General features: G+C 39.9%; 1 protein-coding gene across 1 annotated transcript in view; it reads right to left on the reverse strand.

The window, feature by feature from the left end:
• The window catches only part of LOC123941165 (coiled-coil domain-containing protein 162-like), a 132,884-nt gene that overhangs the window by 38,214 nt on the left and 74,632 nt on the right, over nucleotides 1-20,038 (reverse strand). The window contains exons 21-23 of the mRNA XM_046004070.1: nucleotides 13,901-14,054; nucleotides 11,943-12,038; nucleotides 10,727-10,891 (exon numbers count right to left, since the gene is read on the reverse strand). Coding sequence (XP_045860026.1) covers nucleotides 10,727-10,891; nucleotides 11,943-12,038; nucleotides 13,901-14,054 — 415 coding nt within the window. The remainder of the gene's footprint in view (nucleotides 1-10,726; nucleotides 10,892-11,942; nucleotides 12,039-13,900; nucleotides 14,055-20,038) is intronic.

Consider the following 20,038-nt stretch of genomic DNA (forward strand, 5'->3'; position numbering starts at 1 on the left):
GCTATTAACACATCTACAGAAAGGCTCCTGCCAGAAAGAGGGTTGGTCAGAGGCGGAGTTGGCAAGCCAGACCCAGGGGAGAGCTCACAGCTCCTGTACGTGGCAGACAGCCCCTCAAGGAGCCTACGTACTCACTAAGGAGCTAACCCAAGATTTCCAGATTTGTTTTATCCTCAGGAACCTTTCATCAAATAAAACCTCATGCAGTAATGGAAAATAGTCAACAGACCAAGGCTGAGCATGGTGACAGCGAGGGGGCAGGCTACAGGCTGTGTGGCCCCGCTCTGCTCAAAAAGCCCCAAGATGGCACCTGGGTGGCTCAGCGGGTTAAAGCCTCTGCCTTCAGCTCAGGTCATGATCCCAGGGTCCTGGGATCGAGCCCCACATCGGGCTCTCTGCTTAGCTGGGAGTCTGCTTCCTCCTCTCTCTCTCTCTCTGCCTGCCACTCTGCCTACTTGTGATCTCTATCTGTCAAATAAATAAATCTTTAAAAAAAAAAAAAAGCCCCAAGATGTTCCTTTAAAGGGTTTGTGTGCAGTTTCAACAGAAGACATAGAAAAAAAAAATAGCAGTCTGAAAAGCACCTGGGACTATACCTGAATGAGATTTATTGGCTAATCTAAAAGCAAAGGGAAGGGAGGGGCAGAGGAACTCCCGCAGAGATGGAGGATGCCACTGGCAGATGCCAGTATTGCAACCTCCACTTAGTTCGGTAGCGCAGGTGGGCGAGCTCAGGTGCAAAACCCTCCCACCACCACCTTGCAAAGACAGGCAGGGGCAAATGGTGATGGCACCGTTGGGTTGCCTTGCTGAAGCCAGAGCAGGCGCCATTTGCAACACTTCCCTGCTCCCTAGCTGGGGCAGGCAAGAGCAAGCGGTGGCAGCATTCTCCCACTCCTCAGGTGGTTGCAACACGCCTGGACTCACTGGTTGGGGCTGGCAACTGTGAGCAGTCCCAGTGTCTTCCGGCTCTCAGCCTAAAGTCAGAACATGCACATGGACAAGACATTCCTTCCTCCTGTTGCATTCCCAAAGCCCCCGGGCACGTGCAGTCAAGACATCTTCCTGCTGCCTTTCTGAAGCTGGAGAGTGTGCCCTAACCCCTACATTCTCCAGCTGCCTAGTTAATGCCAGTGGATATATGAAATCCATACAGGGAATGCTCCTTGACTGCCTGCCGCTGGTGGTCAAGGGGCCTGACATTCCTGAGCTCCAAGGGAATGTCACAGTCAGAAAGACAGTATGTGACAGGCCACCGCTCCCGGGCACTGCAGATGGCAGACTGAAGCGCAACCCCGTCTTGCTGTGAAAAAAGCCTATTTACTTAGGCTGCAGCTTTGGCCTGAGGGGCAGGTTTCAGGTTTTCCCTACATCTAGAGGCTACAGAGATGCTCCCAGGGAACATAAGCAGGAAGACAGCATCCTTGTGCACCTTCTGTGCTTCAATGTGGCTCATAAGTCTTCCCAGAAAGAGCTTATATATTCATGTAGAGTCCTACATTTTGTAGGCCAGCAGGGATTATGACTGTGGCTGCACTAGACTATACTTGCATGTAATTTTTAGAGATTTTATTTATTTATTTGAGAGAGAGAGAATACGAGTGGTGTGAGGGGGTAGGAGCGGAGGGAGAGGGAAAAGCAGACTCCTCACAGAACAGGGAGCCCAAATGGGGCTCGATCATAATCTGAGCCCAAGGCAGATGCTTGACTTACTGAGCCACCCAGGGCTCCAACATATTTGCATATTTTAAAAGCTACTGCCTGAAGGTCTAGTTTCAGATTAGCCTGAAACTTGGAGCTAAATTAAATTTCTCCCCTTCGAACACTGACCTTGGCCTTGGTCAAGGACATATCGATCATAAATCAGGCTGATTAGACAATCACACAGTTTTAAGAAACAACCAAAAGCTAGGGCAAGGTTGAACGAGAAGTTTCATCAACTGCACAAGGGCACCCTAAGACTGAGAGACTCGGAAAAAGACCATAATGTTATGAGATAAGTAATCTACCTGATAAAGAATTCAGGGTAAATGCCATAAAGATGCTTACCAAACTTGGGAGAGGAACGAATTAACACAGTAAGGATTCAACAATGAGATAGAAAATATAATAAAGTACCAAACACAAGTCCACATAGCTGAGGAATGTAATAACGGAACTGAAAAATACACTAGAGGTGTTAAACATCAGACTGGATGAAGCAGATGAATGAGTCAGCAAGCTAGGATGCAAAACAATGGAATTTACCCAGACAGTGCCATGAAGGGAAAAAGGAATTTTAAAAAATGAAGATACCTTAAGGGACCTATGAGACAATATCAAGCACAATAACATTTGCATTATAGGGGTCCCAGAAAGAGAAAAGAAAGAGAAATAGGCAGAAAACTTATTTCAAGAAATAATGACTGAAAACTTCCTTAACCTAGGGAAGGAAACAGATATCTAAGTCCAGGAAGCCCAGAGAGTTCCAAAAAAGATGAACTCAAAGAGATCCACACCAAGACACATTATAATTAAAGTGTCAAAAGATAAAGAGAGAATCTTAAAAGTAGCAAGAGAAAAACCAATTGTTACATACAAGAGAAACAGCATAATCAGCAGATTTCTCAGCAGAAACTTTACGGGCCAGAAGAGAGTGACATGATATATTCAAAGTACTGAAAGGAGAAAACCTACAACCAAGAATACTCTACCTGAAGGTTATCATTCAAAACTGAAGAAGAGAGAGAGTTTTCCAGACAAAAGCTTAAAGAGTTCATCGCTCCTAAACTGGCCTTATAAGAAATGTTAAAGAGATTTCTTTCAGCAGAAAAGAAATAGCACTAATTATTAACAACAACAACAAAAATACAAAAGTAAAAATCTCTCCGGAAAAGGTAAATATATAGTAAAGGTAATGAGTTAATTTATAAAGCTACTATGAAGGTCAAAAAGTCAAAAGTAAAATTAACTAAAATTATAATAATTAGTTGAGGTAAATAAAATAAAAAGATGTAAAATGTGACATCAAAAACAAACATGAGGGGGTGCGGTAGTTCAAATCTAGGTTTGGAAAATGTTCAAATATAAGTTGCTATCAACTTAAAAGAGACGGTTATATACATAGGATGATATATGTGAACTTACAGTAACTACATAGCAAAAATTTATATTAAATATGTAAAAGAAAATGAGAAAAGAATCTAAACATAACACTAAAGAAAGTCACCAAACCAGAGGGGAAGAAAGAAAGAGAAGAAGGAAGGAATAGAAAGGAACTATAAAAACAGTCACTAAACAAGTAACAAATGGCGATAAGTACTTAACTATCAATAATTAAAATAAATACAAATAGACTAAGTGTTCTAAAAAAAATTCACTGAGTAGCTGAATGGATAGAGAAGCAAGGCACATTTATATACTGCTTATCAGAGTCTCATTTCATAAGTAAGGACACACACTGACTGAAAGTGAAGGATGGAAAAAAGATATTCCCTGCAAATGAAAATGAAAAGAAATCTGGTGTAGCTATGCTCGTATTAGACAAAATAGACTTTAAAACAAGGACTATAATAAAAGACAAAGAGGAGCACTACATAATGACAAAGAAACCAACCTCAAGAAGATAACACTTTTATAAATATATACGCACCCAATGTAGGACCAAAGAATATAGAACAAATATTAAGAGACCTAAAGGGAAAAACTGACAGCAATACAATAATAGTAGGATACTTTGACATTCCATTCGTATCAATTAATAGATCGTCTAGATGGAAAAAATCAGTAAAGAAACCTTGGCTTTAAATGACAAACAGGGGTGCCTGGGTGGCTCAGTTGTTAAGCATCTGCCTCAGGTCATGGGTCCAGGTCATGGTCCCAGGTTTCTGGGATCGAGCCCCATGTCAGGCTCCCTGCTCAGTGGGAAGCGTGCTTCTCCCTCTCTTATTCCTCTTGCTTGTGTTCCCTCTCTCACTGTCTCTTTGTCCAATAAATAAATAAATAATCTTTTTAAAAATGAAACAAAGCCCAAGTTAGTAAAAGGAAAGAAATATTAAAGATCAGAGCAGAAATAAATGCAATAGAGAATAAAAAGATAGGTTTTTTTTTTTTTTAAAGATTTTATTTATTTATTTGACAGACGGAGATCACAAGTAGGCAGAGAGGCAGGCAGAGAGAGAGGAAGGGAAGCAGGCTCGCTGCTGAGCAGAGAGCCCGATGCGGGACTCGATCCCAGGACCCTGAGATCATGACCCGAGCCGAAGGCAGTGGCCTAACCCACTGAGCCACCCAGGCGCCCCTAAAAAGATAGTTTTTTAAAAAAATCAATGAAGTGCTGGTTCTTTGAAAAGATAAACAAAATTCACAAACATATGGCTAGGCTCAACCAAGAAAAAAAGAGAGGGCTAAAAGGAATAAAATCAGAAATGAAAGAGAACTTACAACTGATAGCACAGAAATATAGAAGATCATATGAGACAATTATTAACAATTACATACAAATAAAATGGACAACCTAGAATAAATAGATAAATGCATAGGAACTTACAAATCTTCAAAGACTGAATCATAAAAAAAATCTGAATAGACCAATTACTAGTCAGGAGATTGAATCATTAATCAAAAACCTCCCAACAAATAAAAATCCAAGACCAGACAGCTTCACTGATGAATTCTACCAAACATTCAAAGAAGATTTAACATCTATCCTTCTCAAACTCTTCCAAAAAATAAGAGGAGGGAATGTTTCCAAACACATTTTATGAGGCCAGCATTACCCAGATATCAAAAACAGACAAGGACAACACAAAAAAGAAAATTACAGACCAATATCCCCAATTAACACGGATACAAAAATCTTTAACAAAATATTAACAAACAAAATTGAGCAATATAGTAAAAGGATCATATGCCATGACCAAGTGGGATTTATTTCAGGAATGCAAGGATGGTTCAACATTCACAGAACAATCAACATGATATACCAGAATAATAAAATTAAAGATAAAAAATCATGATCATCTGCATCAATAGATGCAGAAAAATATTTGAAAAAATTCAACATCCATTTATGATAAAAATTCTCAGCAAAGTAGGTAGAGTGGAAATGTATCTCAACACAACAAAGCCATATGTGACAAATTCACAGCTAATATATTCAGCGGTGAGAAGCTTAAAGTTTTTCCCCTAATATTGGGAACAAGACGAGGATGTTTACCCTCCTCATTTTTATTCAACATAGTATTGAAAATCCTAGCCAGAGCAATTAGGCAAGAAAAAGAAGCAAAAAGCATATGAAATGGAAAAGAAGTAGTAAAATTGTCACTATTTGCAGATCACATGATATTATATATAGAAAACTCTAAAGATTCCACAAAAAAACTATTGGAACTAACAAATGAATTCAGCAAAGTTGCAAGATACAAAATTAATATACAAAATCTGTTGTATTTTTATACATTAGTAACAAACTATAAGAATGAGAAATGGAGAAAACAATTCCATTGATAATCATGTAAAAAGAATACTGAGCAGTAAACTTAAACAAGAAAGTGAATGACCTGTACACTGAAAACTGTAACTTGTCAACTGAAGAAGACACTAATAAATGGAAAGATATTCCATGCTCATGGAATTAGAAGAATTAAAATTAATATTAAAATATTCATACTACACAAAGCAATCTAGATTCATGTAGTCTTTATCAAAATTCTAATGGAATTTTTCACATAACTAGAATAAATAATTCTAAAGTATATTATACGGAACCACAAAAGACTCCCAAATGACTAAAACAATCTTGAGAAAGAAAAACGAATCTAGCGGTACCGTGCTCCCTGATTTCAAACTATACTACAAAGCTATAATGATCAAACAACATGGTACTGGCATATAAATACATAGATCAGTGGAACAGAATAGAGCCCAGAAATAAATTCATGCATATATGATCAATTAATTTATGACAAGGTAGGTAAGAATACAGAATGACAAAAGGACCCTCTCTTCGATAACTGGTACTGGAAAAACAGGACAGCCACATGCAAAAATTATAACAGACCACTGTCTTACACCATATACAAAAATAAACACAAAATGGATGAAAGGCTTGAATGTAAGGCCTGAAACTTAAAACTCCTAGAAGAAAACATAGGCAGTAAGATCTTTGACATTGGTCTTAGTGATATTTTTTTGGATCTGACTCCAAAGTCAAGGAAAACAAAAGCAAAAGTAAACAAGTGGGACTACATCAAACTAAAAAGCTACTGCACAGTGAAGGGAACCATCAACACAATAAAAAGGTCATCTACTGAAGGAAGAAGATATTTGCAAGTCATATCCCTAATAGGGGTTAAAATCCAGAATACATAAAGAACTCATACAAGTCAATAACAAAAAACCCAGAAAATTTAAAACTGGTCAGAGGATCTGAACAGACATTTTCCAAAAACAAACAAACAAACAAACAAACCCATATAGATGCTCGATAAATAAGTGAAGAATGCTTAACATTACTAATCGCCAGAGGGCTATAAATCAAAACCAGAATGAGATATCACTGTACACCTGTCAGAATAACTATCACTAAATAAATAAATAACAAGTTTTGGCAAGGATATGATAAAAAGAGAACTGTTGTGCACAGTTGGTGGGAATGTAACTAGTGCGCCACTATGAAAAGCAGTATGGAGTTTCCTCTCTAAAAACAGAACTACCATATGATCCAATAATTCCACTATTGGGTATCTACGAAGAAAACGAAAGTATGAATTTGAAAAGATATATGCACATTATGCTCATTGAAGCATTATTTGCAATAGCCGAGATATTGGAAACAACCTAAGGGTTCATTGATGGATCACCAGATAAAGAGGCGATTACACACACACACACACACACACACACACACACACACACACACAGGAATACTACTCAGCCTAAAAAAGAGTGAAAACTTGCCATTTGTGACAATATAGGTGGATCTAGAGGGTATTAAGCTAAGTGAAATAAGTCAGTCAGACACAAGTACTGCATGCTTTCACTTTTATGTGGAATCTAAAAAACAAAACAAAATTAAAGCAAGACATCGATTCAGAGAATAGACTGGTGGTTGCCAGAGGAGAGGAGGTTTGGGGGATAAATGAGTAAAGGGAATCAAGAAGTACAAACTTCTAATTATAAAATAAAAAACTCATGTGGATATAATGTACAGTTTGGGGAATACAGTCAATAACACTGTATTAACTTTGTATAGTAATGGAAGGTAACTAGGCTTACTATGATTTTCATTTTGCAATGCATACAAACAGAGAATCGCTATGTTTTATACCTGAAACTAGTATTATATGACAATCATACAACAATTTAAAAAGGGATTATAAATTTAAAAAATACACCAAAACTCCAACTTGCCTCTGAGGAACCCAGAGCTCCTGGGACCACGGCTTTAAGGGCCTATCACTTTTGTTTTGGAGTTTAAGAGCCTGAAATCTAAGAGATCATGGCCAGGAAACCCAGAATCTTTTCTCACAGGCAGTATAAATCCCGGTGCTTCCTAGTGTCTATGAATATTTAAAAACAAATTGTGAAATAAAACTAATTAAAATAAGTAATTACTTTAACATAAACTTAACATGTTAATATATTCATATTAAGAGAAGTTTTCTCTTCCTAAGTGTTTTAGAGGATGGAAGAAGGAACAGGAGACAGGACACAGCACGAAGGTGGGGGAGAGTGGGGATGTCAGGGAATGATGGCAATCCATCAAAAACAGGACCAAGTAATGGAAACTAGAGGGCCCAAAGGGCCCAGCATGCTTCTTGATCTTGGTACTACTTGGTGCCAAAGCCTGATTTATAAATGCTCCCTCTGCATGAAACATCTAATTCTGTGTGGAATTTTTTTTTTAAGATTTTATTTATTTATTTGATAGAGAGAGAGAGAGATCACAAGTAGGCAGAGCAGCAGGCAGAGAGAGAGAGAGAGGGAACCAGGCTCCCTGCCGAGCAGAGAACCCGACGCGGGGCTCAATTCCAGGACCCTGAGATCATGACCTGAGCTGAAGGCAGAGGCTTAACCCACTGAGCCACCCAGGCGTCCCTTCTGTGTGGAATTTAGATAGTCCATCCTAACACACTTCCTTTTCCACTTATTTGCCTGAAGTAGTAGACTTAGCTAGTAGGCCGCAAGGGAGATCTATTAAAAGGCTCTGGAAAGGATTTCCTTCCTTGGTAAAAAGATAAAGCTCCTTAAGGAGAACGTGTTTTGTTCTTGTTTCATCTTACAAGGATGAAAGAGACATTTTCCTGACACACCCAAGATGGCAGAGCTGGGGCCTACATCAACCTGAGTGGCTGTACCAACCCGAACCGCCTCCTCCTAGACTTGTTTTGAAAGAGTAGTATCCTTTCTAATTTAAGTCATGGCTAATAGGACAACCTGTTTCTTAGAGCAAGTTCACCCTCATTGGCATAGAGGGGCATCAGCTAAAAGGTAAAAAATCTGAAGAAGCTTCTGAAAGAGTGGTGTGGAAGTTGAAACCTGAAGGATCACTAGGATTTAATCAGATGTTGAAGTAGAGAGGGAGGAGGAAAAGGAAGGAAGTTTTCCACCAGAGGGACTGGCTTGCACAAAGTTACTGAGGAGAGACAGCATGGCGCATTTGATAAGATGAAAGAAGTTGAGGGTGGAGATACCAGGAGGAGAGAGGTGGTGAAGGTCTGGTTGTGGTCATGATTTTGGGGGCCTTTGGAAATCATTGAAGGGTTATAAGAGGGAAGTGACATAATCAGTTTTGCATTTAAAAATATTACCCTGGTGAATGTACCAGAAGGAGGCAAGGGTGAACATAGGGAGTCCAACTGGAGGTTATGCTCATAGCCCAACATCAGGAGACAATGCTGACCGGGGGTTGGTGATGGAAGATGGGGAGCAGTAGACAAACTTGAGAGATATTAAAGTAATAGGATAGTAAACCTTAGCATTTGATTGTGGGGTATGGGAGAGAGAAGTCAAAGATGGGTGTCCAGACTTTTTGGCTTGGGCCACTGGGCAGGGAGTGGTCCACTGACAGAGAATATGGAAAGAAGGCTGAGTTTTGGGCTGTGAAATAAGCTCAGTTTGGGACACACGGACTCTGGGGTGGAATAAGAAGTTGAATGCATGAATCTGACAGGATTGAAATTGGGACCTGACATGTAGATGGTCATTACATGAGTCATCACGTGTAAAGTCATCAAAGTTATGAAAGCAGATGAGTTTGTCTAGGGCGAGGCTGAGAAGTGGAACAACGTAGTGGGCAAGAGTAGAGGGGAGCTCCGGCGCCAGACTGTTCAGTTGGAATCTGGGTTTCTCTCCTCATGAGGTATGTGACTTTGGGCACATCGCTGAACCTTTCTGAGCTTCAGTATTGTCTGTAAAAGGTGAATACTGCGAGTACCCCCTTCATGGAATTGTTGTGAAGATGAAAGAAACTAGTAATTACTAAAGCACTCTGAAAAGATCTCAGCCATACCCAATAGTAGTAGTAAGAGTGTTCAGGGGACACTTACGGACCAGACACAGTACCTAGGGCCCACAAAGTCTTCTAATTTCTTTTAAAATCAGGAGATAAGGGATATTGAGGCTTAATAAAATGTTTTAATGTAGGATATCATTTTTATATTAATACAGTTGTATTAGATAGCGTACAATACAGTTGTCTAGATAGTTTACAACTATCACTTTTAATGCTTTTTTATGGAGGAAGGAGCCAACAAAGACTGAAGTGGCTAATGGCATGGAAGTCAAAATGCAGACCCGTGGGAGGGTAGTAGGGGAGAGAACCCCCAAAAATCATACTTTGGGGGATTGGGAGAGGAAGAGGGGAGGCAGGAGGCAGAGGAGAATCTGTGGGGAAGTCTGAGAAGGCCTGGCTACAATGCCAGGGGAAACTAGGAGGGAGCCCTGCTTTGGAAGCCAGGGGCAGGGAGGCCGCAAGAAGGACACGCTGTGTGCAGTGCTGACAAGGGGTTCAGGTTGGAAGGGGACTGTAAAGTATCCAGGGGATTTAGCGACACGGATTGTGGTGCTCTTGGTAAGAGCAGTCTCAGTGGTGACAGATTGTAGTTTCTGAGGAGCGGATTGAAGGTAAGGAATTAGACAGGGCTGCTACAGACCTCTCTCGGAATGTTTGGCTCAGAAGAGGGGGCTCTTCAGATGGGGGCACCAGCTAGCTTACTCTGTGTCCCTACAAGTCTCTGGTTCCCAGCTTTGGGCAGAATTATTTCTAGTTATGATAAGATGGGCTAGAGGTTCTTGGCACCTTAGAGCTTCAGAGGGACAAGTCCAGAGGAGGGAGTGCTTGCCTAGGAGTCCATAGACTAGCTGAGTGATGAAGACAAGAGCCCAGGCTGGACAGGTTCACCCAGGGCCTCTGTCATACCCCTCCAGTCCTTCCGACTCCAGTTCTAAATGTGTCTTCCAACTCTAAATGTGTGTGACTCCTAAGGAAATCCAGCCAGTTGGATTACTTGTTCCATTTGGTTTCAGTGGGTCTCCCACAACTTTTGTTCTATTTTTAAAATGAAAAGAAATGATACACCATAGTTTAGAGACGACCCCTGCCCCCACTGCTGCGCCCATGCAACATTAGCTCGGTCCTGGGCCCATTGGGAGACGCTGTTGGACAGCGTCAGTGGCTCTCTGACTCCAGAGAGGAAGGTCCTTTAGTACAATACAGCCCTGGCCAATTACGTAGACTGTTTACCAAGAGTATCTGACTGTGTTTGTCCAGTGTGGCTTGCTGTATGGAGGGGTTCTCCATGGTCATATGATGGCTGCTCAGAAGTACATCTTCCAAAAGCAGCCACATGCCCACCAGCTCTCCATGGGCTACCTTGAGGTCACGCTCACTCAGCCCACAGAGGCACAGCTAGAAACAAAAAAGAACAAAACAAAACACCCATGCTAAAGATTTCTATGTATCCCTTATACGTGATTTTGGGGGAGAAAACTAGAAATAATTATGTTTATAAGCCCTGCCCTCTTGACTATTAGAAAATCCATAAAAATCTTAGAGTAACATTTCTAGCTCAAAGTTCTCCTTGAATATATCAGACATTCAGCTTTTTATGGAAATCCGAGGTTCCCAGCACTTTACTGTGGTATCTATACATGGTGAACGTATAGGATGATATCCATTTTCCTTTAAAAGTACAGATATAAACACAGGTATGCATAAGAAAAATACTGGAAAAAAATAAACCAATATGTGAACTGTGATTGTTTCCTAGTGGGGGACTATGATTGATTTTCTTAACCATTCTTACTACTTTACATTAAAAATTCCAAACGGTTTTAATTTTGAGCATAAACAAAAGCAAACAGTATTTTTCCCATCTCCCGGCCCCCAAAACCATCAGCCTATGTCCAGGCCTGCCCCTATCTCCATCACTACCCACTTCCATATTACTTTGAAGCAAATTTATGATTGATTTTCACTTTTTTCTTAGTACTTTTCTATATTTTCTATTTTTAAAAATGAGAACACCATGATATTTGCTTAGGTAATTGGGGGAAACACATAATTGAAAGAAATTCTCCCATGGATTCTGCTTAAAGAGTTCTCTCCCTACCACTGTTTATAGGCAGGCCAGGGTCCTGGTCACACAACCTTGAACTTCCAGCCTGGGTGTTTCTCTAAGAGGCCTGGAGAGTGATTGGAGATGGACGGCCACTCTCCCTGATCTTTACTGGCCGTGGGAACTACAGCTGAATCTACGACTGAGGCCCATACCATCAAGAACACGATTCTCCTCTGTCATAAGAAAACATGACTCACCTTGTAGCGCTGGGTTTATAGCTTCATAATCAAACACCCCTGCTTATCTCATAAATTATTCACCACTGACCTATGGACCCAAGGATGCCTGCTTTGCAGTCTGCATTGAGTTCTCTTTGACAAGTGGGAAGACCTATCCTACCTGCATATTATATTCTAGGGTATCTGGTCTGCTACTCATAACTGGAAACAGTCCTCCGTCTTCCAGAAATGCTCTCCAAGGGAATAGCATGGATGCCTAAAAGAACCAAATAAGAAACATGATAATGGTGTACTGTGTCCATAAATAATAAACATCTTGTATGAGCAGGATTTCTGTGTCTGTACTCCAAAACACTGTGAGATGATTTATTTACTATGTAGAAATAGTCTTGATAGAAGGTCCTTGATAATGTAGAGGAGAGAATAATCATCCTTTTTTTTTTTTTTCCTCCAGAATCTGGCTAAACATAGAAGGGTTCTTAAGACTTCAGTGTAACTAGTTAGCACCAGTGTTTGGAATTTCCAGAATGCTATAAAAACAAAGGGACATATTTATAATCACCAAACTTAAACTTAAATGTTCTCAGTATTAGGAACTTTAAAATGTTTTCCTTCCTCATCACTGTGTTCCACTTCTAGGTAACAACTCAAAGCCAACATCACGACATTAACATGTGGACCTCTGTCTTCTCCATGTCACTGTCCAACAGCCAAGACTGTCCTCTACTACTTGTGGCAGCACACGCAGTCCTGGGCATAGTGGGCCTGTCATCTGACCCCATTCTATACTTGCACACTTGGAACTGACTTCAGACAATTCCTAGAGTTAGACTTGATTCAGGTAGCAGGAAGCCAGAACACTCACATCTACCTAATCCCAGCCAACATCCAAAGGCAATAGGAACGGGCCCAGGGGTCATGGTCACTCCTGTCCTCTAGGACTAAATGAGGGTCAAGGCTTGCGCCAAGAATAATTGTCTTGTTGCTAGGGAAGATAAAATTGTGGGACTTACATGGGGTTGATGTTAGCATTATTTGGCTTAGCTTTGCAACATATAAACACTAAGTTGGAGCTTTTGGAGTCAGAAGACCTGGGTTTGTGAGGCGGTTTTAAATATATGTCCAAAACTTCTTTGATATTCTTCCCCATGATGAGGTAGAGATTAAGTCTTCTCCCCTTGAGTGCAGGCTAAAATTAGTAACTCACTTCTAGTGAATGAAATATGGCAAAAAAGATGGTATGTCCCTTCTAAAATGAGGTAATAAAAAGACTATGACTTCCACCTTGGGGCTGTCTCTTATACTCTATTGAATTGTTTGGTCTGGAGGAATCCGTCTGTCATGTTGTGAAGCCCTGTGGACAAGCCCACATGAATGAGCTTGCAAGTGGATCTTCTGATGCCTACCAACAGCCCTGTGAGTGGGCTTGGAAGCAGATTCTCCTCCAGTAGACCCCTGAGATGACGACAGCCTGGGCCGATACCTTGATTGCAGACTGGTGAGAGATCCACACGGCTAGCCAGAACTACACAATAAACTGTTCCCAGATTTCTGAGCCTCAGAAACTACATGAGATGATGAACATTTATTGTTTTAGTCTGCTAAATTTGGGGGGTAATTTGTTACTCTGTCATAGACAACCAATACAATTTGACCTCGGGCTGCCACAACTCCCCAGCAGTCTGATCTCTGGTCTGCCAGAACCTTAAAAGAGAGTGATATTGTTGGTGCCTAAATAATGGTTGCTAGGTACATTTGATAACACCTGTTGTAACCAGGGCTGTTCAAACCTCAGCTGCTGACCTAATTTATGTATTGTGATGGCTGTCATCCTTATTTATTAAATCAAAAAGATCAACTGTTGGTTTTGCTACCCGCTGTGAACAGATAAGCTATTGGCCCAATTCACCTGATGAACAGTTTGGGGGCAAAGACTCTGACTGGGAATAACAGTGGGCCCGGGTTGCTCTCCCGTGTCAATAAAGGGGAGCCAAGCAAGGATAAAGAGTCCCAGAGAAGAGCGAGCCCCTGCAAAATTTAAACCAAATGGAAACACAGTGCCTGAATCCCTGATGTATAACACACCATTTATAGGTATAAAAGTACCTCTCGACATACCTGGAGGCTCCGTGGATCCAGTGGCTGGGGCAGGCTGAGCTGCGAAGCAAAAATGCTCTTCACAAGAGAGCTGCTCAGTGGGGGCAATCCGTGGTACATGCCATCTGTGACAGACTGGTAGGCAGGAGCGTTTCCCGCAGCCAAGAATGTTCTTCTACCCAAACATGGAGGGAATCTCATTAAAAGCCATTATTTAAGCTTCTCAAACTCAAAACTTTCTTCAAAGTTACTGCAGCAGGATAAAACTTTGAGATATACACAGGTTTCTTCCTCAAAGACCTCCTCCCTCACCCTTCTTTCTTTACACGTAGTCCTTCACTCACAATTCACAGCCCTCAAGGGAAAGGCAGACACACTCCAGACTAGCATTATCCAATAGAACTTAAAGCAACATGGAAATGTTCTAAGTTTGACTGTCCAGTATGGTAACCACTAGCTATGTGTGGCTGTTGCGTACTTGAAATGTGGCTGCTGGGACTGAGGAATTGAATTTTAAATTTTTCATCATCTAAATCAATATTAATTTAAACTTTTCAATGAAGTAGTCACATGTGACTACTGCTGCAGACAGGTGAGCTGTCGCTCTAGAACAAAGATATGGATTGTTGAACTGACTTTTAAAACCAATAGCAGAGGTGATTCTTGATATGTAAAACCAAATTTTAAATTAAATAATAAAATCTTGAGGTTTGAGAGAGGAAGCTTTTTGTTTTGTTTTGAACTTGGTTTTGCATATCAAGAACCAAAAAGCCTGAAGACTGGTATATGAAATTTATACCATAAGTTGTAGAGAAGGAAGTATGCGTGAAAAATTACAATGATTTTTTTTTTCTGGCCAAAAGGAAATAAGAGTTTAGTAAGCAAGGAAAGACTGTTTCTAGAACTGACATCTAGTGGATACCTTAAAAAATATGCTGACACCAAATACACCGAGGAGATGGTATCCCAAAACAGAGGGGACCTTTTGCCTGGATCTTCCATGGGCTTGGCCCAAGTCTTGCATAAAGCAGACATCAGAAAGAAGGTGATTAACCATGACTGATGGAAATGGGGGAAATGATACGCTCTAGTTCCATCCACGTCGTCGCAAATGGCATGATTTCATTTCTTTTGATGGCTGCATAGTATTCCATTGTGTATGTATACCACATCTTCTTTATCCATTCATCTGCTGATGGACATCTAGGTTCTTTCCATAGTTTGGCTATTGTAGACATTGCTGCTATAAACATTCGGGTACACGTGCCCCTTCGGATCACTATGTTTGTATCTTTAGGGTAAATACCCAGTAGTGCAATTGCTGGGTCATAGGGTAGTTCTATTTTCAACATTTTGAGGAACCTCCATGCTGTTTTCCAGAGTGGTTGCACCAGCTTGCATTCCCACCAACAGTGTAGGAGGGTTCCCCTTTCTCCACATCCTCGCCAGCATCTGTCATTTCCTGACTTGTTAATTTTAGCCATTGTGACTGGTGTGAGGTGATATCTCATTGTGGTTTTGATTTGTATTTCCCTGATGCCGAGTGACGTGGAGCACTTTTTCATGTGTCTGTTGGCCATCTGGATGTCTTCTTTGCAGAAATGTCTGTTCATGTCCTCTGCCCATTTCTTGATTGGATTGTTTGTTCTTTGGGTGTTGAGTTTGCTAAGTTCCTTATAGATTTTGGATACTAGCCCTTTATCTGATATGTCGTTTGCAAATATCTTCTCCCATTCTGTCAGTTGTCTTTTGGTTTTGTTAACTGTTTCCTTTGCTGTGCAAAAGTTTTGATCTTGATGAAATCCCAATAGTTCATTTTTGCCCTTGCTTCCCTTGCCTTTGCCGTTGGAAGATGTTGCTACGGCTGAGGTCGAAGAGGTTGCTGCCTGCATTCTCCTCAAGGATTTTGATGGATTCTTTTCTCACATTGAGGTCCTTCATCCATTTGGAGTCTATTTTCGTGTGTGGTGTAAGGAAGTGGTCCAATTTCATTTTTCTGCATGTGACTGTCCAATTTTCCCAGCACCATTTATTGAAGAGGCTGTCTTTTTTCCATTGGACATTCTTTCCTGCTTTGTCGAAGATTCGTTGACCATAGAGTTGAGGGTCGATTTCTGGGCTCTCTATTCTGTTCAACTGATCTATGTGTCTGTTTTTGTGCCAGTACCATGCTGTCTTGATGATGACAGCTTTGTAATAGAGCTTGAAGTCCGGAATTGTGATGCCACCAACTTTGGCTTTCTTTTTCAATATTCCTTTGGCTATTCGAGGTCTTTTCTGGTTCCATATAAATTTTAGGATTATTTGTTCCATTTCTTTGAAAAAAATGGATGGTATTTTGATAGGGATTGCATTAAATGTGTAGATTGCTTTAGGTAGCATAGACATTTTCACAATATTTATTCTTCCAATCCAGGAGCATGGAACATTTTTCCATTTCTTTGTGTCTTCCTCAATTTCTTTCATGAGTACTTTATAATTTTCTGTGTATAGATTCTTAGCCTCTTTGGTTAGGTTTATTCCTAGGTATCTTATAGTTTTGGGTACAATTGTAAATGGGATTGACTCCTTAATTTCTCTTTCTTCTGCCTTGTTGTTGGTGTACAGAAATGCAACTGATTTCTGTGCATTGATTTTATATCCTGACACTTTACTGAATTCCTGTACAAGTTCTAGCAGTTTTGGAGTGGAGTCTTTTGGGTTTTCCACATATAGTATCATATCATCTGCGAAGAGTGATAGTTTGACTTCTTCTTTACCAATTTGGATGCCTTTAATTTCTTTTTGTTGTCTGATTGCTGAGGCTAGGACTTCTAGTACTATGTTGAATAGCAGTGGTGATAATGGACATCCCTGCCGTGTTCCTGACCTTAGCGGAAAAGCTTTCAGTTTTTCTCCATTGAAAATGATATTTGCGGTGGGTTTTTCATAGATGGCTTTGATAATATTGAGGTATGTGCCCTCTATCCCTACACTTTGAAGAGTTTTGATCAGGAAGGGATGCTGTACTTTGTCAAATGCTTTTTCAGCATCTATTGAGAGTATCATATGGTTCTTGTTCTTTCTTTTATTAATGTGTTCTATCACATTGATTGATTTGCGGATGTTGAACCAACCCTGCAGCCCTGGAATAAATCCCACTTGATCGTGGTGAATAATCCTTTTAATGTACTATTGAATCCTATTGGCTAGTATTTTGGCGAGAATTTTTGCATCTGTGTTCATCAAGGATATTGGTCTGTAGTTCTCTTTTTTGGTGGGATCCTTGTCTGGTTTTGGGATCAAGGTGATGCTGGCCTCATAAAATGAGTTTGGAAGTTTTCCTTCCATTTCTATTTTTTGGAACAGTTTCAGGAGAATAGGAATTAGTTCTTCTTTAAATGTTTGGTAGAATTCCCCTGGGAAGCCGTCTGGCCCTGGGCTTTTGCTTGTTTGGAGATTTTTGATGACTGTTTCAATCTCCTTACTGGTTATGGGCCTGTTCAGGTTTTCTATTTCTTCCTGGTTCAGTTGTGGTAGTTTATATGTCTCTAGGAATGCATCCATTTCTTCCAGATTGTCAAATTTGTTGGCATAGAGTTGCTCATAGTATGTTCTTATAATTGTCTGTATTTCTTTGGTGTTAGTTGTGATCTCTCCTCTTTCATTCATGATTTTATTGATTTGGGTCCTTTCTCTTTTCTTTTTGATGAGTCTGGCCAGGGGTTTATCAATCTTATTGATTCTTTCAAAGAACCAGCTCCTAGTTTCATTGATTTTTTTCTATTGTTTTTTTGGTTTCTATTTCATTGATTTCTGCTCTGATCTTTATGATTTCTCTTCTCCTGCTGGGTTTAGGGTTTCTTTCTTGTTCTTTCTCCAGCTCCTTTACGTGTAGGGTTAGGTTGTGTACTTGAGACCTTTCTTGTTTCTTGAGAAAGGCTTGTACCGCTATATATTTTCCTCTCAGGACTGCCTTTGCTGTGTCCCACAGATTTTGAACTGTTGTGTTTTCATTATCATTTGTTTCCATGAATTTTTTCAATTCTTCTTTAATTTCCTGGTTAACCCATTCATTCTTTAGAAGGATGCTGTTTAGTCTCCATGTATTTGGGTTCTTTCCAGCTTTCCTCTTGTGATTGAGTTCTAGCTTCAGAGCATTGTGGTCTGAAAATATGCAGGGAATGATCCTAATCTTTTGATACCGGTTGAGACCTGATTTGTGACCCAGGATGTGATCTATTCTGGAGAAGGTTCCATGTGCACTAGAGAAGAATGTGTATTCTGTTGCTTTGGGATGAAATGTTCTGAATAGATCTGTGATGTCCATCTGGTCCAGTGTGTCATTTAAGGCCTTTATTTCCTTGTTGATCTTTTGCTTGGATGATCTGTCCATTTCAGTGAGGGGAGTGTTAATGTCCCCTACTATTATTGTATTATTATTGATGTGTTTCTTTGATTTTGTTATTAATTGGTTGATATAGTTGGCTGCTCCCACGTTAGGGGCATAGATATTTAAAATGGTTAGATCTTCTTGTTGGACAGACCCTTTGAGTAGGATATAGTGTCCTTCCTCATCTCTTATTATAGTCTTTGGCTTAAAATCTAATTCATCTGATATAAGGATTGCTACCCCAGCTTTCTTCTGATACCCATTAGCATGGTAAATTGTTTTCCACCCCCTCACTTTAAATCTGGAGGTGTCTTCGCGTCTAAAATGAGTTTCTTGTAGGCAACATACTGATGGGTTTTGTTTTTTTATCCATTCTGATACCCTGTGTCTTTTGATTGGGGCATTTAGCCCATTAACATTCAGGGTAACTATTGAGAGATATGAATTTAGTGCCATTATTAGTCTGTAAGGTGACTGTTACTGTATATTGTCTCTGTACCTTTCTGATCTACTACTTTTAGGCTCTCTCTTTGCTTAGAGGACCCCTTTCAATATTTCCTGTAGAGCTGGTTTGGTGTTTGCAAATTCTTTCAGTTTTTGTTTGTCCTGGAAGCTTTTTATCTCTCCTTCTATTTTCAATGATAGCCTAGCTGGATAGAGTATTCTTGGCTGCATGTTTTTCTCATTTAGTGCTCTGAATATATCATGCCAGCTCTTCCTGGCCTGCCAGGTCTCTGTGGATAAGTCTGCTGCCAATCTAATATTTTTACCATTGTATGTTACAGACTTCTTTTCTCGGGCTGCTTTCAGGATTTTCTCTTTGTCACTAAGACTTGTAAATTTTACTATTGGGTGATGGGGTGTGGACCTATTCTTGTTGACTTTCAGGGGGGTTCTCTGCATCTCCTGGATTTTGATGCTTGTTCCCTTTGCCATATTAGGGAAATTCTCTCCAATGATTCTCTCCAATAGACCTTCTGCTCCCCTCTCTGTTTCTTCTTCTTCTGGAATCCCAATTATTCTAATGTTGTTTCGTCTTATGGTGTCACTTATCTCTCGAATTCTCCCCTCATGGTCCAGTAGCTGTTTGTCCCTCTTTTGTTCAGCTTCTTTATTCTCTGTCATTTGGTCTTCTATATCACTAATTCTTTCTTCTGCCTCATTTATCCTAGCAGTGAGAGCCTCCATTTTTGATTGCACCTCATTAATAGCTTTTTTGATTTCAACTTGGTTAGATTTTGGTTCTTTAATTTCTCCAGAAAGGGCTTTAATATCTCCAGAGAGGGTTTCTCTAATATCTTCCATGCCTTTTTCGAGCCTGGCTAGAATGTTCAGAATCGTCATTCTGAACTCTTGATCTGACATATTACCAATGTCTGTGTTGATTAGGTCCCTAGCCTTCGGTACTGTCTCTTGTTCTTTTGTTTGTGGTGATTTTTTCCGCCTTGTCATTTTGTCCAGATAAGAGGATATGAAGGAGCAAATAAACTACTAAAAGGGTGGCAAAGACCCCAGAAAAATGCGCTGTAACCAAATCAGAAGAGATCCCTAATTGTGGGGGGGAGAAAGGGGATAAAAACAGGTTCTGAAAAAAAAAAAAAAGAAAAAAATTTAAAAAATAAAACAAATAAAGAAAAAATATAAAAAAGAAAGAAAATATATATATATTTAGATGAACTAGTCAAAAAACGTTAAAAAAGAAAAGGGTAAAAGTTTTAAAAAATTTAGCAGAAGAAGAAAAGAGAAAAAAGAAAAAAAAATTGAAAAAAGAAAAAAAAAATTGAAGT

Source organism: Meles meles, chromosome 5 (assembly GCF_922984935.1).
Source record: "Meles meles chromosome 5, mMelMel3.1 paternal haplotype, whole genome shotgun sequence".
Taxonomy (NCBI): domain Eukaryota; kingdom Metazoa; phylum Chordata; class Mammalia; order Carnivora; family Mustelidae; genus Meles; species Meles meles.